This window comes from Macaca nemestrina, chromosome 4 (assembly GCF_043159975.1).
Source record: "Macaca nemestrina isolate mMacNem1 chromosome 4, mMacNem.hap1, whole genome shotgun sequence".
NCBI lineage: Eukaryota > Metazoa > Chordata > Mammalia > Primates > Cercopithecidae > Macaca > Macaca nemestrina.
In genome coordinates, this window is record NC_092128.1 from 100,572,163 (window position 1) to 100,591,042 (window position 18,880).

General features: G+C 40.7%; 1 protein-coding gene across 4 annotated transcripts in view; it reads left to right on the forward strand.

Moving 5' to 3' along the window:
* LOC105475799 (pleckstrin homology domain containing A8) overlaps positions 1-18,880 on the forward strand; it is a 137,357-nt gene that overhangs the window by 36,971 nt on the left and 81,506 nt on the right. For 2 of the 4 annotated variants that reach the window (XM_024790902.2, XM_071094988.1), the window contains exon 1: positions 1,357-1,768. The exons of 1 other annotated variant lie outside the window; for it this stretch is intronic. In XM_024790902.2, coding sequence (XP_024646670.2) covers positions 1,729-1,768 — 40 coding nt within the window. In that variant the 5' untranslated portion in view covers positions 1,357-1,728. Of the gene's footprint in view, positions 1-1,342; positions 1,769-18,880 lie in introns of those variants that run through there. One more of the 4 variants, XM_011731317.2, reaches the window with a different exon arrangement.

Sequence of the window (18,880 nt, forward strand, 5' to 3'; positions counted from 1 at the left end):
GGAAAGTCTCGTTTACTCTCGCCGTTGGAGAGCGGTCCTCCAAGATGCCACGATCCTAGGATTTTGCTATTGCTCGTAAACTGTAAAGACTGACATAGTGCTTTAGGAATCACAAAGCGCGTTCCTGTTGCATGAACCTCGCTACAACCAGTAAGGCAGGTTCTTTTTTTCCCATTAAAAAGAGAAGTAAATTTAGACCAGGAGAGATTAACTGTCCTGCTTAAGGTTATTTGGCCCAGAAGCAGATGAGCTCTGCCTTCAAACCAGGTCTGATTCATTCCACAGCACCACGTCATGTTATGGCTGCTAATAATTTATTCCTTAAGTTACCTTAGAGGGTAAATAATGAGTTACGACTTGCAGACTTCCGCTTTAAAGAAGAAATGGTAATCATGGCTACGAATTACACACTCATCTTAGTTTACATTTTCTAGTTTTCTATTTTTCGCCTAAGTTCAAAAGCAATGCATGTTCATTGTAGTCAATTTGGAAGAAATTGGAAAGCACTAAAGTAGGATTTCCAGATAAAATTGGGGAGTCGAATTAAATTGGAATTTCAGATACATAACGAATAATTGTTTTGCATTTTTATTTACTAAATCAGGCAACTTTACACTAAAGAAAAAGAAAGCTCGTCGGTACCACCACCAGCCGCAAATAATCCTCTTAATATTTTGGTGCATGCTTCTGTAACATATACCTAAAGCGATTTAAATCGTATTGTACTCTTTTCTCACCTTCTCTTTCCACTTAATCTGTAGTTAACATTTTTTTCTGGTCAAATATCCTTAGCACAGTGCATTTCCGCACTCTATGTGCATAGGAATCCTCCTGGAGATCTTGTTTAAAATGCAGATTTTGATTATGGAGGTCTGGGGTGGGTGCAAGATTCTGCATTTCTAACAAGCTCTTTCTTAGGTGATGTCAATGCTCCGAGTCAGTGGACCAACACTTCCAGTAGCAAGACCTTAGAGTCTGGACAACACCTGTTTACACTGGCCTCATAGTATTCTACCCTGAAATTCCAATCATCTCTTTACGCCCTATTATCGGCTACCTCAAAGTGTGTGAGATCAATTAGGCAGCTTTGGAAAAAGAACACAGGGGGTATCGTGAGAGGTCACGTAGACCCCCAAACGTCAGGCACCCTTTACAGTCAGAACTGTGCTCCACACTTGTCTCAGGGGCGTTCCTCCTCCCATCGCCTAGTCACCCGTCCGCGTCTCAGGACTCAATTTCCCTGCGTGCCTTGCCCACAAAGTCCGCCTCGCCGCTGCCGCCGCAAAATCCCGGAGTGGATTTTGGGAAGGGGCGCGCGAGCGGCGCACTGGGCATGCGTGAGCGCGTACCGGGCCCGGCGGGTCGAGGGTTCAGGTAGTGCGCCGTGGCGCCGCCTGCGACCGGCAGCTCGGTCGCAGCACTTCGGGTGCTTCGGCTGCCCCTCCGATCCACGTAGGGCTCGAGCCCGTGCCTCCTTGTGAACAGCGTGCCTGGCTTCGCAGCACGGGCTCACCGGCTGACTGGGCTTCTCGCGCCGAGGCCGCCGCAGTGACCCCGCCCCCGGGCCGAGGATGTGAGGCGGACCGGGCGTCCCCACACCGCGCCCGGGCGCCGGGAGTGGGCGTCTGGGCCGCGCCGGGTGATGGCCCTGCTGCCGGTGCTCCTCGCCTCCTGGGGTCTGGGGCAGTGAGGGGGCCGGCGGGCGTGGGCCGAGTGGCAGCGGGCGCCATGGAGGGGGTGCTGTACAAGTGGACCAACTATTTGAGCGGTGAGTGGCCGCGCCGGGCCAGGGGCGCGCTGGGGGCCGGTCCTTTGTCTGTGCTGCGGGAGGGCGGTGTCTGGACTCGTCCGGGGCGGGGGTCACGGCCCTTTCCTGAGGCCAGCGTGGACCGGGAGTATTTCCCAAAGCAGTTCTCTCACGGGACCGTGTCACCCTGCTGGACGACACGGCCCTCTCTTGGGATTGGGTAAGAGCTGTGGCTGCCCTTTTGCTTCAAGGAAGGCTACAAAGACTGAGATTTGGGATGACTTGAAAGGCACGGTGCTCTCATGGCAGCGGGAGGAAAGCGCAGACGTCCCGCCGTGGGGTCCTCTGGGAATCTCTTGAATTTTGGCGAAGGAACCGGACTCCCTTGGCTCGCAGCTAGGTTGGAAGGTTTCAGAAGAATGCCAGCAGTAACCTGGAATTCCACAGGGGAAAGATCCTTTATCAAAGTCCTCAGTGCAAACATTTTCCCTTTGTCACCTTCTGAGTCATCTGCGTGCACACCAAGGTGTCAGAGTCCCAACTCCACAGTTTCAAAGCTCTGCACAAGGTTTTTATATTTTCTCGTTGAGCATTTCCTTTTGTTTTACAGACTCTGAAATTACCGTTAAATGAATGCAAATATTTGCAACTTTCTTGCCGTGCCTTACAGATTGGCTTTAAAATAGTACCCGCCCTTTTTGCTGGTTTGTGGAGGTAAAAGCTTCATATCTTGAGAAGGTTGTAACTATTCTACAGCTGTGAAAATTATTCAAAACGATCATTCTTTTCATGTATGCAACTAGTATTTAAAAAAAGCCTACTATATGCTGGAAACTGTGCTAGCCAATTTTTTGGAAGTAAACTTTTTATCACAGAGAATAGATTAGGTCTTTAAAATTTTAAAGGCAGTGTGTTTGAAAGCAGAAATGTTCCCAGTATCCCTTAGAGTGGGTGAGAGACGTTTTCCTTTCTTTTGTGGGATAATTTTTAAAAGGTTGTAGTATGGTAATGCGCCGGGTGTTTTAAGAATGGGTGTGTGTGGGAGGATCAGTTGGCATAGTAACTTCGAGGAGGTCACACATAGCACAGCCAAAGGTGCCCCTGTTGAGCGTACCCAGAATCTCTTCCCTTTGCCTAGTATAATTAGCAGTGAGTTCGCCTGTTTATTTTTTTCTGTAATCATTAGTAGAGCCTAAATGAGAAGAGGTTTTTCTTGTTTGCTTCAAGGACCTTCCGTGATGTCCGCAATTAGATTAGATGACAGTAACTCAAAGCTAGGCTTTGGTTTGGTGGATGCCAGAGGCTGATCAGCACTGCTAACCTAAGGGGAGGAGGCTTGACCTGGCAGTTTTCCTCTTGAGGTCTCTTTAAGCTCTCAGATGCATATACTTGAGTAAAATTTAGTTGCTGGTCCTTCAATCCTTTCGATTCATTACACACACTTTTTACCTTTTTTTCTTTCATCTTCGACACTCTTCTTTTTTTCCCATTCTTCCCCACCCCCAACTTTTTTTGTTGTTCTGTGGGGTTCCCCCCCCCCCTTTTCCTTCTCCATTCTATATGGAAAGTTTAGTCTCTTGATACAGTAACTATTTCCTGGTAGTGAAATGCTTTTGCTGTTATTGTTGCTGACTGTCCTTGTGTATCCTTCAATAAAGCAGAACTCTCTAGAAGGATCTTTTGGAATCTTTGTCTTGTGATTCCTATCTGTTCCTAAAAAGAGTCTACTTTTTTCTTCCCAAAGTAAGAGAACTTAATGCTGTGAGTGGTGCTAGGGTGGAAACCCTGAAGAAGAGGGCACTGGAGCCATTGCCAAAGACAGCTTTACATGATGCTGCTTGTTCCCTTAACCCGCGTGCCCCGTCCTTGTAGGCATACTGTTCATAGAAGCCCATCACGCCACTGGGTACTTTTCCAGATACACTTAGAATGATGGTTCGGCATATTCTCTCCTTTTAGGAGATAAATTTACTTGGGAAAGAAATGGTAATAGCCTAGGAGGATCACATGCATTCTTGTTTCCTCCACTCTCCACTTTTCTACTTGGTCTTCCAAAATGAGCATGTTGTGTTAGTGACAAGTTACTTTTTCTTTTTCTGAAGCTTGTTTTAAAAAGTAACTTTTTTTTTCTTGTAGGTTTACACATGGTAACTTTAAAATACATGTAATCCCAATCCAAGTTTTTGTTCATTCTGAATTTTTCTCCAAAGGTAGTGTATAACCCATGCCTCTGTTTGTGTGGTTTGTGTATTTGTCATGCTGACAGCTTGATATGGGATGCCTTGTGTCAAATTTGAGTGAAGTTAGGAAATCAGTTTATCACTTGGTCTTTTGAATCCTTAGGGGATGTTGTTAATTTCATTCAACATCTACTGTGCTAGGCACAGGGGAAGGAATGTTGAACAAAGGCAGTGCCCTTCTTGAGCCTACAGTCTGGTGGGGGAAGAAAGATATTTATTGGATAAGTGGTTAGAACCATGTTTCATTGTGTGTGATTGGTTGGGGAGGAGGGAGGGCAAAGAGGCTAGTGCAGGTTGTTAGAGAAAGCTGCTTTGAGGAAAAGTTTAAGCAGAGTCTGAAGGATAAATCAAGCTGTTAATAGTTCGTTGGAGAGGCCAAGGCAGAAGTGTAGTTAGAGGAAGTAAAGAACTTTTCAGGCACAGGGAATGCCAGTGTCAAGGCCCCAAAGCAGAAGAGAGACGTGTGAGTTTGAGGAAAGGAAAGAGGACCCGTCTGGCTGAGAGCTGAGGAGAGTGAGGCTCCAACAAAGATGCAGGGGTGTGCAGGAGGCCAGATATTTCAGGGCCTCATAGGCTGGTTTAAACACTGTGATGTGATTGTGTGTGTGCATGTGGGTACATGCATGCATGCATCTATGAAAGAAAGAGAAGTGATGAGATTGTTTAAAAGCTTACTCTGGCTTTAGTGTAGCATAGAATGTTTTCTGGTTACATCTTTGTATCCTGCTGCATTTATTGTACTTCACTAAATACTACGTATTATTATTTTGTGAGCTTCTTTTGCCTCTTGAATTTTAAATTGATAGGTATTCATTACTGAAAGTTAGAACTCATCAAGCCCTGATAATAGCATCTGAGGTTTACATGAGTGTATTTCTAGAATGCAGAAAGAGAAAAGAAGTCTCTTTCTTTAAATGCTAAGCGTATTCAGGTATTCTATCCTCCTTCAATGAAATATTAAAAAAAAAAGTTTACGTGTATTTTCTCTTACAGTCTGGTGCCATCCTGCCTTTTGGACATTCCGGGATTTAGTGCCAGTACCTTTCTTCAGATGTTAGAAGGTTAAACTTGGGATGAAAAGAGAGTGAATTAAAAACATGTTACAGATTCCCATATTGTATGAGATACGCTTCTAAAGAAGCACTGTATTTGTTAATTTGTGTCTTTCAAGACCTAAAAGTTAGTCAAGGAGTATCATACATGCAGGGGTACACATTAATGCTCTAGAACACTGGTTGAGGAGTCAAAGAGACCTGAAGCCTGGCAAACAGCCCTGTTACTGCCAACTGCAGGGTCACTTTAGCATTCTGAGCCTTAGCGTCTTCCTCCATGAAAATAATGGGATTTACCAGTTTATAATTATAAGAACAGTTAAAAATTTATTAGTACTTACAGTGTGCCAAGCACTTTTCTAAACATTTTACATGGATTAACTCAGTCTTTGCAGCAATTTCAGAAAACAGTTGCCTTTATTATGCCCATTTTCCAGATGAAGACACTGAGGTATAGAGACATGGATTTGCTGAAGGTCACACAGCCACTTATTAAGTGGCTTCAGAGTCAGTGCTCCATTAGACAATACTTTTAAAGGTCCTTCTTGCTTGATCATTATGTAATTCTAGCTGATTCATAATGTACCTATATTTAAAGTATGTTTGACCTAGAATAGCAGACTCTATTTCGGGAGTGGGAAGTGGAGAGGAATTCAGGAGTGAAGAAAGCTTTGACGCCCAATGTTGTGCATATGTTTTGCCACAAGGAAATTTCCTAACCTGTACTTTCTACTTTGTAGTTTTAGGTCCTTTTCCTGCCCACTCAACTGATAGGAGGGCTGCTATCATGAACTCTAGCCAGCCGCAGGCTGCTTGCGCCTCTCCAGCAGGTTAAGGCTCAGGCACATTGCATTACTGCATTCTGAAAATAACAAAAGCCTGCATCATACTGGCCAGGTGGTCTTCATTAAGGATGTGCTATAATTTTGTTTCCCCTCAGGTGGAGGAAGGTGACTCTTGCCCTATATACTAGTGCTGTGTAAACAGTACCAGGAAGACATCTGGAATATGAGGATTCCTGGTTTCTCAACCACTGGTCAACCCTTTTTGTTGTTAACATTTTAACATCTTTATGGAGTTAATTCATAAACCATAAAATTCATCCATTTAAAATGTACAAGTCAGTGATTTTAGTATATATAAAAAGTGTAACTATTACCATGATCAATTTTAGAACATTTTCATTATCCCAGAAAGAAACCCGTACCCATTAGCAGTCACTCCTACACCTGCCCTTCGCTGTTGGCAATCACGAATCTGTCTGCACAGATTTGCCTCTTCTAGGCAGTTTGTATAATTGGAATTATATAATATGTGGTCTTTTGTGGCTAGCTTCTTTTCCATAGCATAATGTTTTTTTTGGATCGCATGTATCAGAACTTCATTCCTTTTTATTACCAAATAATATTTCATTGTATGTGTATATCGTGTTTTATTTATCCATTCTCAGTTGAAGAACATTTGGATTGGGCTGTTCTTCTTGTTTTTGTTTTTGTTAATTATTATAAAATAACACTGCTGTGAACAGTCATGTACAAGTTTTTGTATAGACATGATTTCATTTCTCTTGGATATCTATAATACCTAGGAGTGGAATTGCTGGAGTCATATGATAACTATTTAATAATTTGGGAGACTACCAAATAGTTTTCCGTAGTGACTACACCATTTTACATTCTCATCAGTAATCAAAGAAGTTTCTGTCTTCACATTCTCATCAACCTCATTATTGTCTTAGTATAGCTATCCTAGTGGATGTGAAATGGTGTCTCATGGTTTTGATTTATATTTCTCTGACTTGATGTTGATTATCTTTTTATATGCTGATTATCCATTTGTATATCTAGTTTGGAAAAATGTCTGCATTTTTTGCCCATTTGTTTGGGTTATTTTTTCATTATAGAGTTGTAAGAGTTTTTTCTTTTTTGGAGATAGAGTCTTACTCTGTCACCCAGGCTGGAGTGCAGTGGTGCGATCTCTGCTCACTGCAACCTCCGCCTCCCGAGTTTAAGCGATTCTCCTGCCTCAGTCTCCCTAGTAGCTGGGATTACAGGTGCCTGCCACCATGCCCGGCTAATTTTTGAATTTTTAGTAGAAACGGAGTTTCACCATGTTGGCCAGGCTGGTCTCGAACTCCTGACCTCAGATGATCCGCCTGCCTCAGCCTCCCAAAGTGCTAGGATTACAGGTGTGAGCCACTGCACCCGGCCAAGAATTCTTTATTCTGGATATAAGTTCCTTGTTAGATAGATGATTTGCAAATATAGTTGACCCATGAACAATGCATGAGTTGGGGTATCAACCCCCACAGTCAAAAAATCTGCATGTAACTTTCGACTCCCCCAAAATCTTAACCAGTAGCCTGCGAATAACCAAAAGCCTTATGATGAAAAGCCTTATGAATAACTTTAACAATTAACACATATGTTATATGTCATATGTATTGTATACTGCATTCCTACAATAAAGTAAGCCAAAGAAAGGGTTATGAAGAAAATTATAAGGAAGAGAAATACATTTACTATTCATAAAATGGAAGTGGATCATCGTAAAGGTCTTCATTCTTGCTGTCTTCACATTAAGGAGGCAGAGGAAGAGGAAGGGGAGGGGTTGGCTTTGCTATGTCAGAGTAGCAGAAGTGGAAGAAAATCCGCATGTGCACCCTTGAAATTCAAACCCATGGTATTCAAGGATCAACTGTATTTTCTTTTCTGTAGGTTGTCTTTTTCATTTTCCTCCTGGTATCATGTGCAACACAAAAGTTTTAAATTTTGATGTAGTCTCATCAGTTTTTTCTTTTATTGTTTGTTTTTGGTGTTACATTGTCTTAGGAAACCATTGCCAAACCCAAGGTCATGAAGATTTACTCTTAAGGTTTTAAAAATAGTTTTTAGCTCTTACATTTAATTCTCATCCATTTTGCATTAATTTTTGTGTACGATATGAGGTAAGGGTACAACTTTTTTTTTTTTTTTTTTTTTAACCTGGATATTCAGTGCTCAACTCTTTACCGTGTAATTTATGGTTTTAGTGATAAAGTCACAAGCCAGCATTGCACCAATGCTTAAGTGTAAAAGGTTGGAGTCAGAGAGCCCTGAGTTTGAACCTTTGCTCCACTACTTAGTAGTGCTAATACCTTGAGCAAGTTACTTAATCTTCCTGAATCTCAGTTTTAAAATGACAGCAACAATAATAGCCGTACTTAGGTTTGTTAAGAATATGCTGTGGATATTTAGCTTAATGTTAGCAGTTTCTGGATCATGCCCGTTAGTGTCAGATACTCTGCAGACATGCTCCACTGTGTACCAGGCAGGTTCCTAGTTCACTTTAAGGGTAGGTTAATTAGATCACTGTTTTGATTAATGATGCCCAGAAACTTTGGTCTCTGTGTATTCAGCCTTCTATTTGCAAATTGTGGTTCCTCGTGGATTCTTTCTGATATAATTATTGGCCATTGCTGTCTCTTCCATTGTGAAGTGTCTGTTCAAATCTTTAACCCATTTTTAAAAGTTAATTGTTTTTATTACTGAGTTGTGAGAGCTCTTTATATATTCTTATTTATTTATTTCGAGACAGTTTCGCTCTGTCACCCAGGTTGGAGTGCAGTGGCGCAATCTCGGCTCACTGCAGCCTTCGCCTCCCGGGTTCAAGCGATTCTCTGCCTCAGCCTCCCAAGTAGCTGGGATTACAGGTGCCTGCCACCATGTCTGCCTAATTTTTTTTTTTTTTTGTATTTTTAGTAGAGACGAGGTTTCACTATGTTGGCCAGGCTGGTCTTGAACTCCTGACCTCGTGATCCACCCTTCTTGGCCTCCCAAAGTGCTGGAATCCCAGGCATGAGCCACCTCACCCAGCTATATATTCTTAATTAAAAGTCCATTGTAGACCGGGCATGGTGGCTCACACCTGTAATGGTGTGGGAAGCTGAGGTGGGCAGATCGCTTGAGGCCAGGAGTTTGAGACCAGCCTGGCCAACATGGTGAAGCCCAGTCTGTAATAAAAATACAAAAATTAGCTGGGCGTGGTGGCACACGCGTGTAATCCCAGCTACTTGGGAGGCTGAGGCAGCAGAATTGTTTGAACCCAGAAGGTGGAGGTTGCAGTGAGCTAAGAGGTTGCAGTGAGCCAAGATCACACCTGTGTTCCAGCCTGGGCAACAGAACGAGACTCTGTTGCAGATACATAGGTAGGTAGATAGACAGACAGACAGACAGACAGACAGATAGATAGAGACTCTGTCTCAGATGGATAGATGGGTGACAGAGCAAGACTGTCGCAAATAGATAGTGTAAGACTCTGTCTCAGGTAGATAGGATAGGATAGGATAGGATAGGATAGGATAGGATGAGATAGATAGATAGATAGATAGATAGATAGATAGATAGATATAAGAGAAATAATGCCCAGAGGAATTAAGTAGTGTCCTCAAGATGACATACCTGGATGTTATGAGTCTGAACTTAAACCATGGTTTCCTCACTCCATTGTCTTGAGTTAAGGTGCTGGTAAGACATATGAGAAGCAGTGTGCAGAACAAATAAATATTTAGTTTGGTAGCTCAAAGCACACAGGAGAGGTGACCTACATCTTCTAGCAGAAGGTTTTAAAGATAATTTGATATAATGTATTGTAATTATAGTTGGTCTTCTCACCATCTACATGGTAGACTCTCAACTAATCTGTCGCTCCTTGAAGCTGGGATCTTTTCTCTAAATCTCCAAACCTGACAAATTATAACTGCTCAGAAAATGCTTTGTGAATTAATTAATGGTAAATTAAGAAGCCTATAATTTAGCTAATGCTTGGTTAACTGTTACAATGAGGAGTGTTTCTTCTTTCTTCCGTCCTGCCCAGCTACAACAGAACTCTTACTGACTGACCTGGCAGAGGAACCCAAGGCTTTGCTGTCCACATCCCTGTCTGGAACTCCCCTAGAGAAGCTGAGGTTGGGGAGGGCTCTAATGGGATGAGGTATGGCTGAGCGCTCAGGTTGGACATTAGAAAACACCAAGGCTATGGAGGTCAGGGGTAGTAAATGAATAGCTCTGCTTTGCTTCAATTTAAAATGGTAGATTATTTCACTATTAAAATCTCTATATAGCATACGTAATATATGATATCATAATATACATGGGTTATGAACATAGAAACCATAATTTATAATGAATAAATTGTCTTGACTCAACATTTCAGATTGTCAATCCTATCAAGACATTAATTTCACTTTTTTTCTTGGCATTAGTTACTTTCTCTTTTTTTATTTAAAAAAATTTGTTTGGAAACAGGGTCTTGCTATGTTGCCCAAGCTGGTCTTGAACTCCTGGCCTCAACTGATCCTTCTGCCCCATGAGCCACCGTACCTGGCAGTTACTATCTCTTGAATCAGATTCTGGGAAAGATGGGAGTTTTCTGTTACTTTGTGTTAGGATAGGTTTTGAAAGCTGAGAGAGACTTCTAGGCATCATCTAAACTCCAGCTGAAATTTTGTAGAAAAGGAAACTAAAGCTGAAAGAAGTTAAGGGACTTAACCTTTTCTTTCTCCCGTTCTGTTCCCCCTTTATTATGGTCACTAATTTTTCCTCTTATTGTTAATGAAAAAGCACCTTTTGTTCACTTTTTTTCTTTACTTTTGGCTAACTTTTCTAGAAAGAGTTTAAATAGTCCCTTTTCATTTTTTTTTTTTTTCCTGCATTTCTACACAACAGTAGTTCTTACGGATTTTTTTTTTTTTTTTTTTTAATCTTCAACTTTAAGTTCAGGGGTACATGTGCAGGTTTGTTACATAGATAAATGTGTGCCATGGTTGTTTGCTGTACAGATCATCCCATCACCTAGTTATTAAGCCCAGCATTCATTAATTTTTCCTGATCCTCTCCCTCTCCCAACCCCTCTTAAGGATTTTTAAAATTCACAATATGTTAATTTTTAAATTGTTTTTCCTGTTAAACAGTAAGATTATGAACTTCTGCTTTCCCAGAACACCTTAATTTTTAAGGCAAAAGTTCTGAAGGAACTGTGGTAGACTTAAAGGCAGAATGATATACTCTAGCATGAGGCTAACTAGTAGGCATTCTACTAGTTGTTTATTTAAGAGTCATTATTGGGCCAAGATGTAATAAGCCCATTGTAATTATTACAATAAACTGAACAAAATACAACAATAGAATATTGCATTTTTTTCACATGCACATAGAACATTCACCAAGATAGACCATATTCTGAGCTATAATAGTAAACCTTGCCAAAACTTGTCAAAAGAATGTTCTGTGTCTTTAATAGAAGTAAACTACAGACCGGGCGCGGTGGCTTACGCCTGTAATCCCAGCACTTTGGGAGGCCGAGACGGGCGGATCACGAGGTCAGGGGATCGAGACCATCCTGGCTAACACGGTGAAACCCCGTCTCTACTAAAAATACAAAAAAATTAGCCGGGCATAGTGGCGGGTGCCTGTAGTCCCAGCTACTCGGGAGGCTGAGGCAGGAGAATGGTGTGAACCTGGGAGGCGGAGCTTGCAGTGAGCCGAGATCGCGCCACTGCACTCCAACCTGGGCATCTGAGCAAGACTCTGTCTCAAAAAAAAAAAAAAAGAAGTAAACTACAAATTAATAACAGATGTAGAGAATCCTCTGAAATATTAGGAAATTAAACAGTACACTTCAAAGTAGCCTATGGGTCAAAGAGAAGGTCTCCAAGAAAATTGCGAAATATTTTGAACTTAAAATGAAAGCACAACAGTGGTTGGCCAAGGGTAAAGGGAGAGGGGAAGGCTTGATCACAAAGGAGTAATACAAGGGAATTTTGGGGACAATTTTGGTAGAATGGAATTTTCTGTATCTTGATTATTGCGGTGGTTATTAAAGGACTATGCATTTATCAAAACTCAGAATTGTTCACCAAATAATGAATTTTATTTTATGTAAGTCTTAAAACTTTTAAGTGTCTATTTAATGGAGTACAGTTTTTCATAGTGATGTGTTTGGATGAGGCACTTGTCACAAGGCAGCTGCCAGAAGAATGAAGCGAAGCTACAGTACTTTCTAGTCAGAAGTGGGTATGACTCATAAGTAATTACTTTTGGTTTGGATCTTTTAAGGGAATAGGAACATCTCCATTTAGAAATTTTGACTTAAAAACGGTGGTTGCTGTTGGGAAATTTAAAAAAAGAAATTTTAGTGTAAAGTTAACATGAGGTATGCCAGTTTAAATCCAAATATAAATGCATTTTTTGAAGAAAATTATGCTCATTGAAAACATATTGTTCAACATTAATTGAACTGAAAAGCCTTTTGGCTAAGATTTTTTAAAAGTAAATTTTACACAGTTGTTTGTCCATTAAGTATAGAAAGGCACTGCACTATGTGAGAAAAGAATAAGCTGGTAGCAGTTTTGGAATAGTGATTTTTAAATCTTTAATTTCTTTGAACAATGTTTTGTAGTTTTCAGTGTTTTACACTTATTTTTAAAATTTTATTGTTGGTCAGCTGTGGTCCTCACGCCTGTAATCCCAGCACTTTGGGAGGCCAAGGTGGGTGGATCACCTGAGGTCAGGAGTTTGAGACCAGCCTGGCCAATATGGTGAAAGCTCGTCTCTACTCAAAATACAAAAATTAGCCGAGTGTGGTGGCGGGCACCTGTAATCCCAGCTACTCGGGTGGCTAAGGCAGGAGAATCGCTTGAACTCGGGAGGCGGAGGTGGCAGTGAGCCCAGGTCACGCCATTGTACTGAAAACTTTCATTTTCAGACTGTTCATTGCAACTGTACAGAGATACAATTTTAATTGTATGTTAGTCTTATATCCTATTTCCTTGCTGAACTTATTTATTCTAGTAGTTTTTTTTACTGGCTTCCTTGCGTTTTGTTTTTGTTTAAATATATAAGAGCCCATCTGTGATTAGAGCTGGGTTTGCTTCTTCCTTTCCAATCTAGATGTCTTTTATTTCACTTATTGACTAATTGCCCTGGCTAAAAGCTTTAGTACAGTGTTGACTAAAAGTGGTAAAAACAAACATCCTTGTCTTGTTTCCCATCTTTGAGGGGAAGCATCCTGTTTTTCACCTTATACACATTAACTATGGGTTTTTTGTAGATGTCTTTATCAGGTTGAAGTTCTCTTCTAAGTTTGTTAGGTATTTTTATTATGAAAGGGTGTTAGATTTTTGTCAAGTGCTTTTTGTACGTTTTGTGAGATGATCATGTGATAGTTTAGAGCTTTTGTGTTTGCAGAAAGACCCAGTTCATGCAGGCTTAAAGTAAAAAGGGATGTTTATTGGTTCATTTAATAGAAAAGTCTAGGGGGTGTCTTACCTTCAGGAATGATGTGGGCTGATCAAGGGGTTCAAACAATGTCATCCAGATTTTCTTCCTTCTCCTTCTGTCCCTCAAATCCTTCCAGTCCCATTCCCTTTGTGTGTGAATCATGTTTAGGTCCTATGTGATGGCAAACTGCTGCAGGCAGCTGCAGGCTAACTTTCTTAAGACCAGAGAGAAAAGAAATAGTCCTCATTTCTTTATGCCTTTGCCCAGTCCCAGCAAAAGTCCCAGAATTGTCTCCAGTTGGGCCACTTGCCCATTCTGGATATCATTGAGGATAGGGGATGTGAAGCTTCATTTAGGCCTAAATCACATACCTACCCTGGAGCTGGTCACCCCCACCCAAACCCCATGGATGGAGTGTGGAGAAGGGAGTTTTCATCAGTGGAAAAGTACTAGGTAGATGCTGGATTGCCAAAAATTAAATGTCAAGTATACTTTCTGTAGTGAAACAATCCAGGATAACACAAAGTGTATGAAATTGGTATTTAAATACTCTTTTTTAACCCCCTACCCCATCCCTGGCAATGATAGCTAATATGAGCTAAAACTCTCCCCTGCTCGTTGAAGTTTCATGTGTAATCCTTCCAAGCAGGGAATTTGAGTGATACCACATTGTATCTCTAATAGAGGATGGCATAAAAGAGGGTGGAGATTGGATAGGAAGATAGTCTAGTGGTCATCTAAGGGAGCAGGGAGTAGTTCAGACCAACAGTTTTCATCTGCCCTTTAGTTCCCTTGACTGATCATTTCTGAGATAACTGCAGATTAATTTAAAATAGAAACTGGATTAATGGTCTCTTTTTCATCCATGCCTGTTTTCTCTACAATTCATCATTCCTGGGCCGTATCCCAGTTTCCCATCAGTGGACATTATGAAAGAGCAGTATGTCCTGGTGCTAATCTGAACTCTCTCCATCACTCTGCATTTAAATTTTGTCTAATAGGAATGAGATTTCTCTGGTCTCTTAATGTGCCTTTTGAAACTGCAAGAATTTTGTGCTTATAAGACAAGTTTTTCTTGGTCACAGTTTGTGTAGTTACAAAGGACAGAATAAAATTGCCATATATTGAATATCCCTTGTATAATTATAACCTCCCCTAGATAAATACAGAACCTGTTATAAGGAAGGTAATGTTTCAGTTGCTATCATAATTTACCAGCTACCTTTTTTTTTTTTTTTTTTTTTTTGAGACAACATCTCACTCTGTCACCCAGGCTGGAGTGCAGTGGCGTGATCATAACTTACTGTAGTCTCGAACTCTAGGCTCAGGCAGTCCTGTCTCAGGTGTATCACCTTGCCCAGCTAATTTTTAAAATTTTTTGTGGAGACAGGATCTCACTATGTTGACTGGGCTGGTTTTGAATTCCCAGCCTCAAGCAATCCTCCTGCCTCAGTCTCCTAAAGTGCTGGGATTACAGGAGTGAACCACGGAACCCAGCCTTCAAGCTGCTTTCAGAATTTACTGCAGCTGTGCTTTGGGTGGGGTTGAGAGCTGCTCTTCAACATTTTTCAAATTCTTGTAAGATAAAACTAGTTTCGTACATTTTTTTCAATTTTAGGACACTTTTTTTTCACATTTTTTTTTTATTATTATACTTTAAGTTCTAGGGTACATGTGCACAACGTGCAGGTTTGTTACATATGTATACATGTGCCATGTTGGTGTGCTGCACCCATCAACTTGTCAGCACCCATGTAAAAAACTCGTCATTTACATCAGTTATAACTCCAAATGCCATCCCTTTCCCCTCCCCCTCCCCATAATAGGCCCCGGTGTGTGATGTTCCCCTTCCCATGTCCAAGTGATCTCATTGTTCAAGTCCCACCTATGAGTGAGAACATGCAGTGTTTGGTTTAATGTTTTTGCGGTTTAAATCAGTTTGCTGAGAATGATGGTTTCCACCTGCACCCATGTCCCTACAAAGGACACGAACTCATCCTTTTTTATGGCTGCATAGTATTCCATGGTGTATATGTGCCACATTTTCTTAATCCAGTCTGTCACTGATGAACATTTGGGTTGATTCCAAGTCTTTGCTATTGTGAATAGTGCCGCAATAAACATACATGTGCATGTGTCTTTATAGCAGCATGATTTCTAATCCTTTGGGTATATACCCAGTAATGCAATGACTGGGTCATATGGTATTTCTAGTTCTAGATCCTTGAGAAATCGCCATACTGTTTTCCACAATGGTTGAACTAGTTTACAATCCCACCAACAGTGTAAAAGTGTTCCTGTTTCTCCACATCCTCTCCAGCACCTGTTGTTTCCTGACTTTTTAATGATTGCCATTCTCACTGGTGTGAGATGGTATCTCATTGTGGTTTTGATTTGCATTTCTCTGATGGCCAGTGATGACGAGCATTTTTTCATGTATCTGTTGGCTGTATGAATGTCTTTTGACAAGTGTCTGTTCATAGCCTTTGCCCACTTTTTGATGGGGTTGTTTGGTTTTTTCTTGTAAATTTGTTTGAGTTTTTTGTAGGTTCTGGATATTAGCCCTTTGTCAGATGAGTAGATTGCAAAAATTTTCTCCCATTCTGTAGGTTGCCTGCTCACTCTGATGGTTGTTTCTTTTGCTGTGCAGAAGCTCTTTAGTTTAATTAGATCCCATTTGTCAATTTTGGCTTTTGTTGCCATTGCTTTTGGTGTTTTAGACATGAAGTCCTTGCCCATGCCTATGTCCTGAATGGTATTACCTAGGTTTTCTTCTAGGGTTTTTATGGTATTAGGTCTAACATTTAAGTCTCTAATCCATCTTGAATTAATTTTTGTGTAAGGAGTAAGGAAAGGATCCAGTTTCAGCTTTCTGCTTATGGCTAGCCAGTTTTCCCAGCACCATTTATTAAATAGGGAATCCTTTCCCCATTTCTTGTTTTTCTCAGGTTTGTCAAAGATCAGATGGCTGTAGATGTGTGGTATTATTTCTGAGGGCTCTGTTCTGTTCCATTGGTCTATATCTCTGTTTTGGTACCAGTACCATGCTGTTTTGGTTACTGTAGCCTTGTAGTATAGTTTGAAGTCAGGTAGCGTGATGCCTCCAGCTTTGTTCTTTTGACTAAGGATTGTCTTGGCAATGCAGGCTCTTTTTTGGTTCCATATGAACTTTAAAGCAGTTTTTTCCAATTCTGTGAAGAAAGTCATTGGCAGCTTGATGGGGATGGCACTGAATCTATAAATTACCTTGGGCAGTATGGCCATTTTCACGATATTGATTCTTCCTATCCATGAGCATGGTATGTTCTTCCATTTGTTTGTGTCCTCTTTTATTTCACTGAGCTATGGTTTGTAGTTCTCCTTGAAGAAGTCCTTTATATCCCTTGTAAGTTGGATTCGTAGGTATTTTATTCTCTTTGAAGCAATTGTGAATGGAAGTTCATTCCTGATTTGGCTCTCTGTTTGTCTGTTACTGGTGTATAAGAATGCTTGAGATTTTTGCACATTAATTTTGTATCCTGAGACTTTGCTGAAGTTGCTTATGAGCTCAAGGAGATTTTGGGCTGAGATGATAGGGTTTTCTAAATATACAATCATGTCATCTGCAAACGGACAATTTGGCTTCTTCTTTTCCTAACTGAATACCCTTTATTTCTTTCTCTTGCCTGATTGCCCTAGCCAGAACTTCTAACACTATGTTGAATAGGAGTGGTGAGAGAGGGCATCCCTGTCTTGTGCCAGTTTTCAAAGGGAATGCTTCCAGTATTTGCCCATTCAGTATGATATTGGCTGTGGGTTTGCCATAAATAACTCTTATTATTTTGAGATATGCTCCATCAATACCGAATTTATTGAGAGTTTTTAGCATGAAGGGCTGTTGAATTTTGTGAAAGGCCTTTTCTATATCTATTGAGATAATCATGTGGTTTTTGTCTTTGGTTCTGTTTATATGCTGGAGTACGTTTATTGATTTGCATATGTTGAACCAGCCTTACATCCCAGGGATGAAGCCCACTTGATCATGGTGGATAAGCTTTTTGATGTGCTGCTGGATTCGGTTTGCCAGTATTTTACTGAGGATTTTTGCATCGATGTTCATCAGGGATATTGGTCTAAAATTCTCTTTTTTTGTTGTGTTTCTGCCACGTTTTGGTATTGGAATAGTTTCAGAAGGAATGCTACCAGCTCCTCCTTGTACTTCTGGTAGAATTTGGCTGTGAATCTGTCTGGTCCTGGACTTTTTTTGGTTGGTAGGCTATTAATTACTGCCTCAATTTCAGAGCCTGCTATTGGTCTATTCAGGGATTCAACTTCTTCCTGGTTTAGTATTGGGAGAGTGTAAGTGTCCAGGAAATTTTCCATTTCTTCTAGATTTTCTAGTTTATTTGCGTAGAGGTGTTTATAGTATTCTCTGATGGTAGTTTGTATTTCTGTGGGGTTGGTGGTGATATCTCCTTTATCATTTTTTATTGCGTCTATTTGATTCTTCTCTCTTTTCTTCTTTATTAGTCTTGCTAGCAGTCTATCAATTTTGTTGATCTTTTCAAAGAACCAGCTCCTGGATTCATTGATTTTTTGGAGGGTTTTTTGTGTCTCTCTCTCCTTCAGTTCTGCTCTGATCTTAGTTATTTCTTGCCTTCTGCTAGCTTTTGAATGTGTTTGCTCTTGCTTCTCTAGTTCTTTTAATTGTGATGTTAGGGTGTCAATTTTAGATCTTTCCTGCTTTCTCTTGTGGGCATTTAGTGCTATAAATTTCCCTCTACACACTGCTTTGAATGTGTCCCAGAGATTCTGGTATGTTGTATCTTTGTTCTCATTGGTTTCAAAGAACATCTTTATTTCTGCCTTCATTTCGTTATGTACCCAGTAGTCATTCAGGAGCAGGGTTGTTCAGTTTCCATGTAGTTGAGCAGTTTTGATTGAGTTTCTTAGTCCTGAGTTCTAGTTTGATTGCACTGTGGTCTGAGAGACAGTTTGTTATAATTTCTGTCCTTTTACATTTGCTAAGGAGTGCTTTACTTCCAACTATGTGGTCAATTTTGGAATAAGTGTGATGTGGTGCTGAGAAGAATGTATATTCTGTTGGTTTGGGGTGGAGAGTTCTGCAGATGTCTCTTAGGTCCACTTAGTGCAGAGTTGAGTTCAATTCCTGGATATCCTTGTTAACTTTCTGTCTAATGTTGACAGTGCGGTGTTAAAGTCTCCCATTATTATTGTATGGGAGTCTAAGTCTCTCTGTAAGCCTCTAAGGACTTGCTTTATGAATCTGGGTGCATATATATTTAGGATAGTTAGCTCTTCCTGTTGAATTGATCCCTTTACCATTATGTAATGGCCTTCTTTGTCTCTTTTGATCTTTGATGGTTTAAAGTCTGTTTTATCAGAGACTAGAATTGCAACCCCTGCTTTTTTTTTTGGCTCTATTTGCTTGGTAGATCTTCCTCCATCCCTTTATTTTGAGCCTATGTATGTCTCTGCACGTGAGATGGGTCTCCTGAATACAGCAAACTGATGGGTCCTGACTCTTTTTTTTTTTTTGAGACGGAGTCTCGCTCTGTCGCCCAGACTGGAGTGCAGTGGCGC